The sequence below is a fragment of the Gymnoscopelus microlampas genome (assembly GCF_963454915.1).
Source record: "Gymnoscopelus microlampas genome assembly, chromosome: 10".
In the NCBI taxonomy this organism is placed as follows: Eukaryota; Metazoa; Chordata; class Actinopteri; order Myctophiformes; family Myctophidae; genus Gymnoscopelus; species Gymnoscopelus microlampas.
In genome coordinates, this window is record NC_139947.1 from 43300775 (window position 1) to 43317161 (window position 16387).

The following is a 16387-nucleotide window of genomic DNA, read 5'->3' on the forward strand; positions in this document are numbered from 1 at the left end:
AGAGTTAAATTAAACAAATTGCGAAACTGAGAAAAAGACATTTAATATGTCCTGGCTGATCTTTGGTTCAAAGCACCCTGTATCCTATTGAAAACCACCTACTGACAACTCAAAATAAAAGGGCAAGGCTGGACCTAAATCAGCTGCTGTCTACTTTGTTTTACTTTGACGTAGTGAAGGATGTTTATAACGTAATAATGTAACGACAGGACCACTGTCATAACTAATAATGTAACGCCAGGACCACTGTCATAAGGTAATAATGTAACCTCTTTCTTGGCAGTGAGCTGTCCTGCTATGTAAAGACACTAAAGCCATAATTTGTCTCACAACGTTGTCACCATCGTACAATGACATAACTCATGAATGTACTGAACGCTGTATGTTCATTTACACAGATGTTTTCAAAGTCAGCTGTTTGTGATTCTGACATCATTACAAGGGCAATTAATACTGAGTTTTATAGTGTGATCCTGAGAGGGTAGCTGGCTGTTGGCAGGTTCTGGTACAATACCTCAACTCTAAACTGTGCTTGGTAGAGGAACACTGGAAATATCCTGGGGCCAAGAGTTCAAAACTTTTAATCCCTCTCCGATTGGACCACATTGGGATTTTGGGTAGTTCATAACCAAAAAGAACATACTTGTGATCACTTGTGAAATCCATCCTGTGATCATAGAATTATTTCAGCAAACATTATGACAATAAGAAATATGTGTTTGTAATCAAATAATATCTATAACACCCAAAATACTAATTGATCCACTCGGATAGGCATTAATAGTCTTGAACTCTTGGGCCCTGGCTATTTGGAGAAGATGTAGCTAATCTGCATCACCCAAAAGGTCCATCTGGATCTAGATCAGTCCATTGTCTACAGGCACCCCCTGGACTATTTTTTTCCTTTATATATTTTTTTAGACTGTTAGTGTAACCTGACTGTATTTGAAGTGGAGATTGAAGCTTCTCCTAACACTCAGCTATGTTGATACAGATAAACTCCTGTATGCATCTCTTATACTGCTGCTCAGTAGGGCTGCTGGTGGGATAATGACCTGGCTGGCCGAAAGGTCCCTCAGACTCCCGCATCTCCTCATTCATTCTGGCCAAACGCAGCCTGAAAGGGGGGTGGAGAAAGAGAGATGCGACGATTCAATTAAACACTTCCATCCACACTGAATAGCCAGAAAATGATGGGAGATGGTATGCCTGATTTTTACTTGATTGCACGCCAATGTCACACACCGATCTAAAAGATCACACTGTTGTGAGCTTCAGTGCGTGACACCCGCATGCAATGAAGTATATGTCAGGCTTTACATTGACAGGCGTAGGTAGCAAATTTACGTACAAGGTAACAATGTCTGCATTGGCTTGCTGCACAGCTATACTTAGAGGATCGTGACCATCTTCATCGCCGTCGTTCTGTGTAGCGCCTCTCTTGAGGAATAAGCACACCTGCCTGGAAACACCACGGGAACGAAGCGGAGATCAGTCACAAAACACAAGTAGTGAATGAGATGTTCATTCTACCGCTACTAGTTCACTCTGAACTAGTGGTTCAGAGTGCAAAATGCAACAGCAACACTTATTTTTTAATGGCAGTGTACGCCCCTGCCAAAGCATTCCTCCTGTCTCGCTTACTTTGCTTTCCTACTGTCTGCCATCATTTAAAACTGCAAGCAATATCCGCTTGGCTGGTGCTTACATGACAAAGCCATGATCCACGGCTCACCAGTCCGGCCAACAACCCCCTGTGCCAAGAAAGCTAGCTCACTCGGTGAAGGGAGTTATGGCCAGATATGGGGACGCTACACTAACCAGTCTGTAACCCCATAACAGTTTTTAACTAACTGTTACTGAGTTAAGGATAATTCCTTTTAACAGGTCGTTCATGAAAGTCCTTGCGGTCTTGTTTCCAATGAGGACCTGTGAGCAATTAGGGGTTAAGAGTCTTGCTCAGGGACAAATTTCATTTCATCGACACATATGCTGGCCTGGCCTGGCATCGAACCTGGGGCAACCAGGGCCTCTGGCTCCCTAGGCGGGCTCACTAACCACTCAGCTATGGCCGCCCCACATGTGTCTGCAAATCCCAATTTTCTGGGATCAAGTCAACATTATGGTGGCACCCACAGAAGATTACCACAAACACTGAAGATGGACAGAATGAACCGTGTCTTGCCTCACTAACTCACCCTGTGTGTCCGAGACAAGTGGCATGATGCAGGGGTCCCCTCCCTCGTATGTCTCTTTGGTTGACATCAGCTGCGTTCTGTAGCAGGAACTCACAGGCTATCAATGAGCCCTGACATAAACACGCACGCACACACACACACACACAAGTTAACGCTCTTTCAATGAAGGGTAAGGAAATATACACTGTATACTGACAATCAGTAAAAGTGTGTTTTAATTGTACATGAGATATCAGAGATCTACAAAAATAGCAGCTCATCTACAAGCTCACAACGCATTATGACATGCTGTGAGATTGCAGATCCGGTATTTTCGTATTGGGACACCATGCTACGACCAAGTATAAATCAGGATTGACTCACCCCCATCACAGCCTGTATGAGCGGGGTCTTCCCATCATCCTCGTCGTTCACCATATTAACGTCCGCCCCGTGGGCCAGTGCTTCGGACATGACGGGCAGGTTGCGGGCCTTGGAGGCTTTGTAGAGCAGCGCCCCAGGGTGAAGGTCCCTCACGTCCTCTGGGTCTGATGTCTCTGGCTCTACCTCCAGCTCAGCCTCGCCGCTCGAGTCCTCTGACACCTCGCATTCTGAAAACGAATTCCAAGACAGACAGTATCTTATCTCAGTATCCCATTGCAATTCCCATGACACTAAGAATTAATTCATGGTTTTCGACAAAAAGCGTCAACACTTGTTGTGCGATGATGTATAAATAAGCCTTAAGGTTAAGGTACAATCTATTACACATTGCTCTCACCCTCCACTGTGACACTGTTCACCACCGAGCCAAACACCAGGATGTCAGTGCTTCCATCTGTACTGCCTCCCAGCCCGCTGTCACTGCTCAGACCTGCCGGACCAGCACACGCCAGCAGATGGACACGTTAGCTACTGCTGCTAGCTATGGCTCAATAATGTTTAGGGACATGCATGCACTCATGTGAAGGTGCCCGCACATACAGTACATATGTGAGCAAATGTTAAGACACAACCTGTGCAAAACAAGTATAGTAAAGTACAGGATTCATGCATGCTTATCTTCATGGCATCTGTGGATGAGTAACTAACAGTACCCGTGCCTTATTGATCATGATTCTGAATCAGAGGTTAATGAATAACCCTTTTGGGTGAATTTGTCAGAATTGGGAGTGACTTACTTCGAGGTCCGGATCCTGTGTCAAAGTAGGAGAAGAGAGAGTCCAGCTCATCTGGGCAAAACAGGGAGTCTCGCCGGAATTTCGCAGCTGCTGTGACAGAAATGCATACCGACAAAGTAAAGAAAGATTAAGAAAAGCAATTTCATGACTGCCCCACTTAAATAAAAGATGCTGAAATAGTGTTTTGTCAAAATACAGTGAGTTGGGTCACCAGACATGTCGACCCAAGACAGCTCGACCAGCCGCGATTTTGAGACAGCTCGACCCAGATCGACCGGGTCTGGTTGTCTGAAGTAGTAGCTCTGTGTAACCCCTAGAGGGTAGTAGAGTACAAGGTACAAGGTGACGGTGAGGGAGGTCCTGAGTATATTTATAGTATATTTAAGACTTAAGAGTAAATATTGTAAGCATGCTCCCCCAGTTGCATACTTTTTTTTAAGAAGTGTTATAGTACTAGAAGTTCGGGCCGCTACGCGGCCCGAACGTCTAGCGTGACGCGTCGTTCACTTTGCAGTGCCACCTTACAGGCACCTCACAGTCTGTACCCAATATTTGCATCTCATATACGACAACACTGACTGAGCTGCTGCTAATGTGTAGACTGAACGTCACTTTATGATGTTCTGTAAACGGCCTCTGGGTGGCTCCCTTTAACTTTGCACTTTACCTGAAAAGGGGAGAATAAAGTGAGTGCAAGAATAATTGTCAGACAACACAGATTGAGGATCGCCAGGCTGAACCAATTGATAATAGACACACTGTAAGGATTTAGAGCTGAGGTAAGGAGGTGTCTAATGGCTGTGCTTGAAAGCCTTATCACATCAAGAAGACAATAGGGCTTGAGGTAAGGAGGTGTCTATCTCAATGGCTGTGCTTGCTTGAAAGCCTTTGGGCTTGTTTCACCCTGACAGACAAATAATAATTCTTTGGTAAATCAATGTACATATTATTCTCTCTCTCTCTCTCTCTCTCTCTCTCTCTCTCTCTCTCTCTCTCTCTCTCTCTCTCTCTCTCTCTCTCTCTCTCTCTCTCTCTCTCTCTCTCTCTCTCTCTCTCTCTCTCTCTCTCTCTCTCTCTCTCTCTCTCTCTCTCTCTCTCTCTCTCTCTCTCTCTCTCTCTCTCTCTCTCTCTCTCTGGGTCGAGTTGTCGGGTCCAAGCGGGTCGACAGCGGGTCGACCGGTCCGGGTCGAGCTGTCTTGGGTCGACATGTCTGGTGACCGTGAGTTGAGGTACCTGAGGAGAGGGTGGCAGGGGAGGTACTTCCAGGTTCTTGTCGATATCTCCTTCGCGTCTTGGGCACCGTGGTGGCACTGTTATGTCTCCGACACTTCTTCACACTCCACCGCAGCTCTGACTTCTTCACACCGTTGATGAGAATCTCTGTGGAGCCCAGCTTCTTCAGGAATTTCTTCTCGACATACTTAGCCTTTATCCAAGCCTCCTTTTCCTGCCTGCAGGGGACACATTGAAGACATGAAGGCAAGTCATCATAGGTAAAAGGCAATGCTAATGACAACTTCCTGACGGTAACAGGACATGATTCAATTGTTTGTCGGACAACATATAGGACGTTAAGTTTTACCTTGAACTGGATGGTAAGGGTTTCTTCACACCCTGCTCTTGGTATGATCCTTCATAGATGTGGTTGATGATGCTGTTTCCCAGCTCGCACATCAACTGCAATTCAATACAGGCATCATGTTGGGCTCTTTGCCATGAGATTTATGTTGGATTTTATTGAATTGCACATGAATAGTCTTACCTTTAGCAACTCTGGTTCCCATGAGTCCAGCGTGAGAGAGCGCACTTTAGAACAGTGTACCCCTAGACTCCTGCGATGGAAAGACAAGCAAATACAAACAAATTACATTACATGCTCTTAATTATTATAGTTATACAGTAGTTGTACAACATCAGTTACATGACAAGATGTCAGAATTTCATGGTAAAATATGTTAATACAACTATATTGCCGACAGATGGAAGTTCACAAAAAAAAATACTAAGCTGTATCCTCTTCTAATAAACAGAACAGGAAGCTCCACAGATGTGTCATACTGCATGCCTTTGCATTGTGAGGTAGTTATGAATAACAGCGGGGGCCTAAAACCCCATTATTCCCAGGGAAACGAGAGAAGCTGCACCTAATGTTATGCTAATCACCAGAGTTCCTCCAGTGAAACCGTCCGGTATCCAGGCAACAGTGGCACAGTGAAGTGGAAAAAAAGGAAAATAACTTGATAGTGTGCCTCTCGTGCTTCCACTGCCATATGAACAGGGGGCCTCGTCTGATCTCACCGTGAGAAGACAACAGTCCCCAAAAAAGGGAGCATGAATATTCAATGAGTGGGCCGAACAGAGGCAGGGTTTGTGATTACATAAGCATTAATAATTGCATTCCCAAGTAAGCACCTATGACACTTAAGGGACACGTTCCCAACAAGATCATGAGTGCTATCCCCTGGCGATTCAACAGTGTGATGTAACAGAGCAGCGAGTGCGCTGACCTGGATGACAACAGGATGTATTCAAGTGTGGCATGATTCCTCCAGTCAACAAACTTACACTATGGCTACTGTATGTTCAACACAGTGTCTACTGCCTACCATTGTATAGAAGCATTCAATAGTTTACTTAATGCCTGTAGTGTCAAAGTGGGCGGATCTTTATCCTCTAAACTCGCAATCAAAACTAGCCTGATCCAATAAGCAGCCTACTCCACAGTAATCCCTTCAGCGATGTGTGAGGCAGAACGAACAACATCCATATGACAGAAAAATGTACGGCCAAGGGTATGAATGGGTGGATGTCTGACAAAACTCATACAGCACATGGTGTGGGAAAAGTATGTATAGAGATTGGAAGATGTGTTAAAGGAATCCACCTGTGTATTCCAGAGCACTCGATGCACAGCAGGATGCCCAGGTTGATGGAAGCCCAGCGTGGGTCGGCCTGGCCGCAGTCACAGCACTGTTCATTCCCAGGCATACACTGGATCCTCTGTAGGATGGTCTCCCCTCGGACACTGCGCTCCCGAGGCTCGCTGGCCGAGTCGATGCTGCTGGTGGACGGTGACGCTGTTCTGTCCAGACGCTAAAGTCACAGACAGAGTTTGAGGGTTGGATTTGTAAAATGGCACACTGGTATATATATATACACAGTATGTGATCTATTCATTTTGTTACACTTATATCCCCACATATTCTGCATGTAATATATGGATGTGAGCGAGAATTTCAACGCCTGCAATGTTGCTATCTGATGTATTGTGCATGTGACAATAAAACACCTTCAACCTCATGTATATGTACTACGTATATTATCTAAGCTGTGTACACTCAGATGGTCAAGGCACCATAGGTACACAAAACAAAACAATCAAACCAGAGCACCTTCTAGCACCGGCATTCTATAAAACACTGACTCGACACCTCCGCAACGCACCAAAAATATATACTACATTAAACATGGTTTACGTGCTATTCTTTTGTTAAAATGTGTAAAATTAAAAAAAAATAAAATTTCTATAGAGTGTTTGTTCAGTAACAGGGGTCTCCCCGTCTCTCCAGCGTTTTAGTAAACCGAATATACATTTTCAGGTCGGAATACCAATTTCATCCAATCAGGAGAGAGAAAGTATACAGCACAGGATAAATTGAAAGTGAAATTGGAAGTGACGACACAAACAAGTTAGCAGACAGAATTGGAACTGGAAAACTTTTTTTTAAATTAAGTCGATAAATGGGTACTCTCTCCTGATTGGCTGAAATTGGAAACCTACCTGAAAATGAGTTTTCTGTTGATTAAAGAGCTGGAGATATACGAGGAGACCCCAGTTATTGAACAAACAACTGCAAATAGGGGTTGTCAAGTTCTCAATTCATTATATCCAGTTTACTTTCATACATTTTCTTTTGCTTATGTAATAGCATTCCTATTGCCTACCAACCTCCCCCTTCTGGCAGCTGGATGATCTGAAACACACAAAAAGAAAGAAACCATACAAATTGTACTTGAATCAAAACCGGAACTTACTTCTAAGTAATATGTATCAGGGCTCTCTCTGTATGCTGAAGCAATGCTAGCTTGAACTGCTTGGATCCAGGCCAGTCGAAGCTTCTCAGACTCAGCTTGCAGCATACAGCTCCTATTGAATGGAAGAGGGTGGAATTAGCTTATCACCACCAAACCACTATCAGCTTCTGTGCAGTTCCATAAACTGGTGTGTCATTACAAAGCAATAGATAAACTAAAACTAAAAAGAAAATTGTCTTACTTTGTGGGTGAGACCACCTCAAAACAGAACCTCCTCTCGATGTCCTCGCATGGTTTAACTGAGCACAGCCTGAGGTCTTCAACCACCACTGTCAGAGAATCCTGAACACATGAAAACATCTTCATCACATATCATATTTAATATATACGTACATCAGATGTTAAGTAGCAAAGGAAAACAGTTCTTTCCTGGCAGCTGTTAACAGCCTAGAGAATTCTTTGTGATGATATTGGATAAAGATAGCGCGTCTTAGATTTTAGAAGCAAACTGGAATCCGAGAGTGTGCAAATGTACTGGACCTGTAAGGGTCCGGGGCCCATTTTGTTACAATTGTACAGTCAACTCATTTTTTTTATTTGTATTTTTAAAAACATGTTCAGAACCCAAGATATCATCATCTGAAGATTTGCAGCTCCATCCACTCCTTGTTTAACGTATAACTGAAAAAGGCTGTATCTCGCTTCCTACTTTTACTTTGAAAAAAACTCTGGCACTGGGACAACATATTTCTATATAATTCTGGCAATTCTGAGTGTGATTCTGAGTTAAATTAACATTGAGGTTTATGTTTCCGTTTCAGTTTTTTTGCAGGTGCTGTCTGTGTATTTGCATGTTATGAAAACATCTTAAAAATCTGAATAAAAATAATTTCCAAAATAAATAAATACATGAATTAACATTGAGGATTTACAGTGGAGATGTTAACTTGAGGAATGCAGTATCCCTAGAGGTTAGAGCAGTACTGCGCAGTGCGCACACTGACAGAGTGAATGAGCAAGTGAGTGGTGATGGATTTCAGCGAAGAATGTCTCTCTATAACTTTAAAAGCAGCAGTGTCTCCATTTCTCATCAACCCCCCTCCAACCATAGCCCAACCCCATTAAAGCTGCACTCATCCTATTCCAACCCCCTGCCCGCCAGGGACCACTCAGCGACAGCCAGAGGAGAAATGGACTTGCCTTGAGCTTCTTCTGATAGACCAGTTGACTGTTCTGTATGGAGAACCATCGTCTGGGGAGAGCAGGAGGGGAGAGAGAGAGAGAGGTGAATAAAACATACAAGTTAGATCAATATCCCTCCACGAGAAGGGTCTTGCGCATAAAGGTGAACCGATGTCACCCTAGACGCCGATGATGACCGAGTAAAAGCATCATTGAGTGGAACAGGCTTTCAGCCACGTGGTGCAATATTCTGACCCCGTGAGAAGAAAGCGGAGTACAACATCCACATCCTGACCCCCTCGCCCCGTCACTGAGACAGAGAAATGGGCTAATACAGTAAATGTGCATCAGTGAAGCAAAAACAGGGGAAGACTGGTCCGTGGGGAGCTGGGAAGAGGAATAACCATTTTAATGGATCGAACGTCAAAGGCAGGACACCGTAGATCTGCCGGCAGGCCATTTGAAGCTACATGGTCAGGAAATTATACAGTATATTTGAATAAGAATGACAAATACATCCCCGGCTTCAGGACAGGAAGTATAATAAAACAACCATTTCCATAATAGCTGACATCATCTCACCCGTTTCTGTAGTTCACAGTCATGTTACTGTGCAGCGCCATTTAACTCTCCTTAATTGACATTAAGGATTTTACAGTTAATATACTGTAGTATACAGAGGTATTATGGAAGCTTCCATACCTATTCCAGGTCTTGAAGGCGTTGCTGGCCCTCTTGAACAGATAACCCTCCATCACCACCCCGTTGGGGGCATCCACGTTGAACTCTGCCTTGGAGTCCTCATAGGAGAAGTCCTGTCAGAGAGGAGAGAGAGCCACACATGGTTTAACCCTGGTTCTTATGGAAGAGATAAGGAAAGGAAACTGAAAAGCACAGATTAAGCCTATAGCCTGATTTATAGTTTGTTGTACGCCGGTGTCCCGCGACAACAATATCCACTCTTGTAGATCGGCTATTTTTGCAGTAATCTGACCTGAACAGTAAAGTCTCAATACATTTTTTTAAGCAAAGAAAATAAACTAATGACTAGTAGTCCTCATACTGTACCTGTTAGCATAATACTCTTGTCTTTCCATAGAATAAACTGCACGTTAGTGCAATGTGTGTTGTTCCTAGTATCCTGGTACTGTAGCATTTGATATCACACTGCGCTGCATGCACTATATCCATAAAACGAACAGAAACGTCACACATTGTGCGATCATGTAGAAACAGTCACGTGTTAGGTTGTGTATGTGTATATGTACACATTGCATGCCATCTTTCTGGATGATTCACCATGGCATTTCATAACATGGACAACATGTGATGCAAATTACATAAACAGGATCTAATTTGAGTAAAACATAATACCCTGATGGGAAGAATACAGACCACCTAACACTTTAATGCTAAACAACAGAAAGTGACAGGTACCTATTTAAGGCTTAGAGGCCCCTGTAATGGGGAATATCTCATAATTAAAGGGGGACACACAATAGTACACTGTAAAATCCTGAATTTAACTGTGAGAGTGCTAAAACTGACCCTTATTGGTCACTTTTTGCACTCTCACAGTTCAATTGAAACTCAGGATTTTGCAGTGTAGTTACTTGAGATATGTTCCATGTGTCATGTTTCGTGTTTAGGACAGAAGTACGTAATGTACAGAGACTTCGAAAATGTTAAACCCTTTCCACCCAATGTACTGTACCATGCAGCAAGTACAGAACATTGACTCGCATGAGATGAAAATTAAGTTTCACCGTTGCACGCAATGCAGCCGTGTAAAGGGGACAAGAGCCTTCCCACCAGAGTCAATTCAAACTGCATGCTTCAAAGCAGTCAGACATTCAGGTCTGAACATACTGTGTATGCTTTTAAGCCAAAGTCTAAGAGTAGGTTAAAATGGCTTCTGGGGAGACCAGCACATAAAATGATATTCACTCGCTGTAAAATTGTTTCATCATAACAGAGTACATGTTCATGTAGCAGTTCTCTATTGCGTTAAATAATACAACAACGCACTCCTCTCCAACTGTCCGCCTTTTAACTCAGGATGGCAGTGTAGTATTAACTGTAAAAGTGTTAAGCTACATCTTATCATATGCCAAGGACAGAAATTCTCGACTAAAAAGTAAGCAAGAGAGAAAGAAAAAGAAAAGTAGAGAGTGAGAGACAGACAGACAAGATGGACAGAGACAGGGAGTAGAATTACGTAGCATTCATACTGTAACATGTACTGTATCTCAAAGATAACCTTCCTGCATTACAACTACTTCTTCTTTGGTCACTCCTGTTAGACATATGGTACTTATTCTAACAATATGTAATGAAGTTATAGCCGTAACAATTCAGACATTGCAGATCAACCCACCAGAGTACAGTCCCATCTCCCGCAGATCTTCATTTTCAAACGTTTAGAATATTCCAACAGCATTGGAAAAAATACCCAAACTTTTGAAAAAAAGAAATAATTAAAAAAGTTTAAAAAAAAGAGGAAAAGATAAAGAATTCAACTCAGACTAGAAGCATGTCTGTGGAGACATGGAAGATCCAATAACTCCTCTCTACTGAAAGCCGTGGCACTCACAGTGGAGTGTAAACGCAGCGAGTCGCACTGTGCTCAGCTATTCCACTGCTGATATTTGCTCTGAACTACAGCCACCTGCCTCGTTGCATTCTGTGGATCTGGATTAGACCTAATTACCATACAGCTGCCAATGTATCCCTGTCAGGACCAAACGGAAGAATAGTGGACTACGTTGCACTGTAACTGCCCTTGATCCGGACACATGCAGACTGTTTAGAGACTCCGATGCCTAAGCCTGCTTCAGTTTTACCACTCCCTAAACGCACCTCCCCTATTGAAGAGGGGCAGATTCAGTCCTTTATTGACCCTGAGAGGATATGTTTGGCAAGCACCCAAGTTCACCAAGTAAACACTACTGAAGCCTTTATTACAGTAGCTTTCTATGCTGAGAAATGCCAATTACAAACTTGCAACAACTGCATTCCAACACTGTACCTCTCAAATATACAAAAAAATATTCAAGATTATAATTTATATCTTACCTTGAGATAGGAAGCTGTTTTCATAATAAAACTATATGAATATTTCAAACAGTATACTTAATGAGAAACCAGTGTTGTGCAGTGCTCTGTAATCTCTCAAGCCCACAACACAGACCATCCATTTTTAACGATCCAACATCATAGAGATGGAAATTGAACATCAGTGAATTATTGAACATGTAAGGAAATAAGAGACTCCTTCCAAATGTAGTTAGGCTGCCCTCTGTTTTACAAAGGCATGGGGTGTAAATCGATTACCTACACAGATTTCAAAAACAGATTACAGACATGCCCTAATTCTTCACTTCACCTGGTTGTGTACACATCTAGCTCGTATAGGCTATGCCACAGGGCTCCCCACTGCCACACATGGTTAGCACAGTTGGTACCACTGGTTACACAGTCTGCTGTGACATGCTTTCCTATTGTCCTAAGGATGCTGTCGCCATAAATGTGTCGAAAGGTGCATCTGTTAGGTACTGGCCTGCTGCCGTGGTGCCTGCCCACCATCCTTACTTGCCTGGCGTCTGCCCAACCTTCTTCTGCTAATCCCAAACACATCCTGTCCACTTAGATAGCCAAGTCACAGAAGGGCAGTAGATTCAGCTATACCTTTAAAATACTTAAATGTATGAAATAAACAAAAATTGAATAAAAAAAATCCCATCTTGGCCAGGGAGGCCCAAATAAAATGGTGAAATTATAAGAAATATGACCAGGGTCTTCTTCAGAAGAGATTTAGTTTTACCATAGTTCTGCCTTTTCTCTGTCTGCACCCCCTGTAGGGTGGGGTGGTGGAGAGGAGGATATATAAATAAACTGGGCTTAAAACTTTCAAATGAATAAAGAAATGCATAGAGAAAAATTACTACAATATGTGCAATAGCCTGTCATAAGTGTGTGTTAGATGCGAGCAGAGTGAAGTTTAACATACTGTATAATATATAAATACTGTGTTATAGTTTTATTCTAATTTGTAGATTTATCACTGCTATCACTACCTCTGTCATTTGAATCTCCAAGATGTGAATTATAAAGGACATGCTGCAGCTGTATTGTTTTGTACATGTAAAGTTAGAAACACTGAATAGTTGCTAGACGGTTGACCCTGCTCTGAACAGAACTTCTCCATTAAACCTCCAGTTAAAAATGAATGGCTCTGGCATTTAAGGGCTTTCTCTGTACTGTGTACCCAGCCAGCTACGCTGACAGTCTATGGTGGGAGAACTTTACCTCCCTGTCTGTGGTCTACTCCGCTGTGTGAGAGATGCCCCTTTGTCCTCCTTAGGTTTACACAAGTCTTATTGAACATGGACCAATGAGAAGAAGAAAACAAGAGTCTGTGACTTAAAACTTTCAAAAAGGAGAGCAGAGAGGGAAAGGAACCAATAAAAGTAAAATCTATACAGTACTAAATTGCTCATCATAAAACCATCTTAGCTTTGATCCGTTGCATACTCATCTATGCGAAAAATGTTCTTATTTAGACCAAGGCTGACCGCTATTAAAACTGATTATTTTTGTACTGGCTATTCAATCGATTGGTGCCTCTAAAAGTCTTGAATAAATACTTCAGAATAAACTGTGGCTTTCCCCAAAGGACCTCAAAGTCTACAGTTTGAGAAGAAATGTATAGAGATGAGCCAATGATCTGTACTTTGAAGGATCCCTAACCCACATGTGCAAAAAAATACAATTGTAACGGAAATGTTTTTATATAGTACAGTACTCACCTGCATGAGTGTCTGAGAGAGCAGATTGTATATTTAGATGACCCAGGGGCAGAACAAAGAAGCATGGGTGCAGAAAGAAACACAGTATTACTGCACACAAGAAGCACGGTTCAACACTGCAGTTCAGAAGGGATAATACAATAATCTGAGGGCCTACATGGGCATGTCATAATAGGTGAACATTCAGCGAAAATAGGCAAACATTCGGAAAAAATAGTAGCTCTACAAGCTCACATTGTTGAAGCTTGTAGATCTACTATTTTCGGCAAAGAGATTTGGTGTAGACTAAGTACTAAGGGACCAAGTATATACCCCTGGGGAACCCCGGTCAACTAAGTGTATAGGGTTTAAGTTGTTAATTTACACATTGTTATAAGTTTTGCTCATCAAAAACAACTGATTGAAGAATGCGTGCTTGTTACCCCAATAATGGGTCATCTAATATCAATAACAACTGAGCCTCAATTTTAAAAAATCATTCTAATGACACCACATTATTTTCATGTGTGACGGCCACAACAGCAGCCACGCACAATAAGGCAGCAAACATGGTGGAAACTTGTCATTTATTTTTGTCATTTATAAATTTTGTTTAGATTTGTTTATAAAATATAATAAATGACCACACACAACCATTAAATGACATGCTGTTTATTGTAAGTTTGATGGAAAGGTTACTGATGGAGTTCATATACAGTACATTTAGTTAACCTTTGTTAGGGTCAAGTTGCTTTATCATGAGTCATATAATTTGTATTTTAGTAGTTTATTTATTTATTTTTTGAGTTACCAATTCGGATGAGTGCTGGAGTTGATGTGGCTTGCCAAGGAAAGATGGACCAGCAGCATTTTTGAACAAATGTGTTTTTGATATTTCAGTTGCATTGTAATTTCATTAGTTAATGCTGTAGCGGTTTATGTTATAGTTATTTGTAGTTTGTTTTATGTTATGTCCTAGTGTATTCCCATTTGTGTTAGTAGTGGTCTGATCACACACTATACATGTTCCCCTCATGTCTCATTTTGGTTAGGTCAGTAATGCTGTGAAGTTGATAATTGTTTTTGGGCCCAGAATTATTGTTTGCAGTATCTGTTTGACATTTTTAAAGAAACTACACACGTCTCCCTGTGTCCCTCTCACCAACCAACTCGGTCCCTGACATCATGACATGCAAATATTCCATTGGTCCAACTAAGGACACACTGAATGTTTAGAAACGCAACTCCCTTGACCATAGGAGGGTTGCTTGAAGCTATTAGTCTGGTTCAAAAACAGATCAATAAGGACCTGGCTCTTCCTGCAGTCTCTAGCCCAGACCACAGAGCCTGGAGGGCAGTATGGTTGACTGGTCATCTGACAGATGGTCACTTATCCTGGGGTACCGAGCAGCCTAGAACAGGCCCTCTGATGAAAGAGGTTCCTCAATAATTCAGTAGGTAGACAACAAAGAGCGAATCCTCCATGGATGGCTGTTACCCATCATTATGAAACAAAAAGACTGGTAAACGAAGCTACCATCAGTGGAACCTCATTCCCAGTTTTTTCTCAAAAGTGTCTAACATGAAGTACAGGGCTACATGTTGTCCAGCCTACCGGAACTTCCTGTACTTCCTATACTTACTGTGTGTCCGGTTACACACACACACACACATCAGGGGAGATACATGTTATCCAGCCTACTATCCGTGTAGCTTGAGGGCGATAGCTTGGTTCAAATAGGGACATTTATGCCTGAAAATGTTTATAAAATACCTATAAAGATGCAGATTGCTAGTTACACAAAGCAAAAGGGGTGACCTCAATATCAAGCGGACAACGCAACACAATCAGCATTTTAATCAACCATAGTGAGACTACTGCTTGTATATCGGCATACAACTAATGTGCTGATCATTGTAACCCACAAACAGTGGGATTAGTATATCTTAAAACACTCAATTCCATCTGATTTAACAGTTAAATCAATACCTGGCCTTTGTGAGGGAGATTAATCAAACACTCCCCGGTTGGTCACCTTTAATCCTACAGTTATAATAGAAGCACTGGGCCAGGCGACAGACTTGGTCTGAATTGAACACACCTACATTATGACCCTAAAAACATAAGCCTGATAATTCATCATATGAGGGTGTTGCACTTCACAAATAGATCTACAGTACAAGCTCTGCGACACGTTGTGAGCTTGTAGATATGCAATTTTTCGATGGACAACAAATTAACCACTTACTGTAAACCATACAGAACGTCTACTTAGTTGACTTGACTCCCAAGGGATAGTTAGGGATTAGTTGACCGGATTCCCATGGGTACTAAAATATCATCTTCTTCTGAAAATAGGCGATCTACAAGCTTGTGATGTGTTTTAAGCTTGTAGATCTGCTATGTTCTGTGAATGTTCCCCCCAGAAAAGGGATGCTAGGGTTCATGTGGTTAAGCTTCACCTGGAATTGCCTGATTGACTAGACTACATTCAGAGTATTTATCGGTGCAGTAAAACTCACCCTCTGCTGTATTGTTGCATGCTTATGTTCCATGTCCCTCTTCTCCATCGCTGAGTCGATCACCAACTGGTCCAGCTGAAAAGACGACAACAAGATCACTGTTAATGAAGCGCTGCTCCGTCCAAGGCTCATCCAGAAACGTTCTTCATTTTGGAATCATTCCAAATAATTCTCGAAGAATGTCTACATGAGGGCTAGAGTGATTGCGGGTAAGCAAGAAGCATAGTTTAGGCTAGCAGAGGTCTAAGCCTATAATGATCAATGCCTGATCAATGTTTGTTAATGAAGAATTGACTTGTTTTCAGCGCTGAGCTCACTGTGCAAACAGCATTGCTCTTCATTAACACAATGCACAACATGTGCATCTGAAACATAGTGGTAAAAGATGGCTGCAGCTCTAACTCTCATCTTTTTAATTTATCATACGGTACAGTACACAGAGGAAACATTTCACATTGCATACTCCAGAGTATTAACTACGTAAGCCCAATTTTATACTTAT

At 42.1% G+C, this 16387-nt stretch overlaps 1 protein-coding gene across 4 annotated transcripts in view; it reads right to left on the reverse strand.

Annotated features, from left to right (window-relative positions):
- Window positions 1–16387, reverse strand: part of acap3a (ArfGAP with coiled-coil, ankyrin repeat and PH domains 3a) — a 71121-nt gene that overhangs the window by 5655 nt on the left and 49079 nt on the right. For 2 of the 4 annotated variants that reach the window (XR_014601690.1, XM_084069537.1), the window contains exons 9-24: window positions 15886–15960; window positions 13384–13395; window positions 9278–9390; window positions 8594–8645; window positions 7635–7735; window positions 7394–7505; window positions 6243–6451; window positions 5121–5190; window positions 4941–5035; window positions 4592–4809; window positions 3357–3448; window positions 2959–3058; window positions 2562–2788; window positions 2199–2308; window positions 1352–1462; window positions 1056–1117 (exon numbers count right to left, since the gene is read on the reverse strand). Coding sequence is in view for 3 of the 4 variants with exons in the window: in XM_084069537.1 (XP_083925663.1) it covers window positions 1056–1117; window positions 1352–1462; window positions 2199–2308; window positions 2562–2788; window positions 2959–3058; window positions 3357–3448; window positions 4592–4809; window positions 4941–5035; window positions 5121–5190; window positions 6243–6451; window positions 7394–7505; window positions 7635–7735; window positions 8594–8645; window positions 9278–9390; window positions 13384–13395; window positions 15886–15960 (1759 nt within the window). In the remaining variant the exon portion in view is untranslated. The remainder of the gene's footprint in view (window positions 1–1055; window positions 1118–1351; window positions 1463–2198; window positions 2309–2561; window positions 2789–2958; window positions 3059–3356; window positions 3449–4591; window positions 4810–4940; window positions 5036–5120; window positions 5191–6242; window positions 6452–7393; window positions 7506–7634; window positions 7736–8593; window positions 8646–9277; window positions 9391–13383; window positions 13396–15885; window positions 15961–16387) is intronic. The other 2 variants (XM_084069538.1, XM_084069539.1) reach the window with 2 other exon arrangements.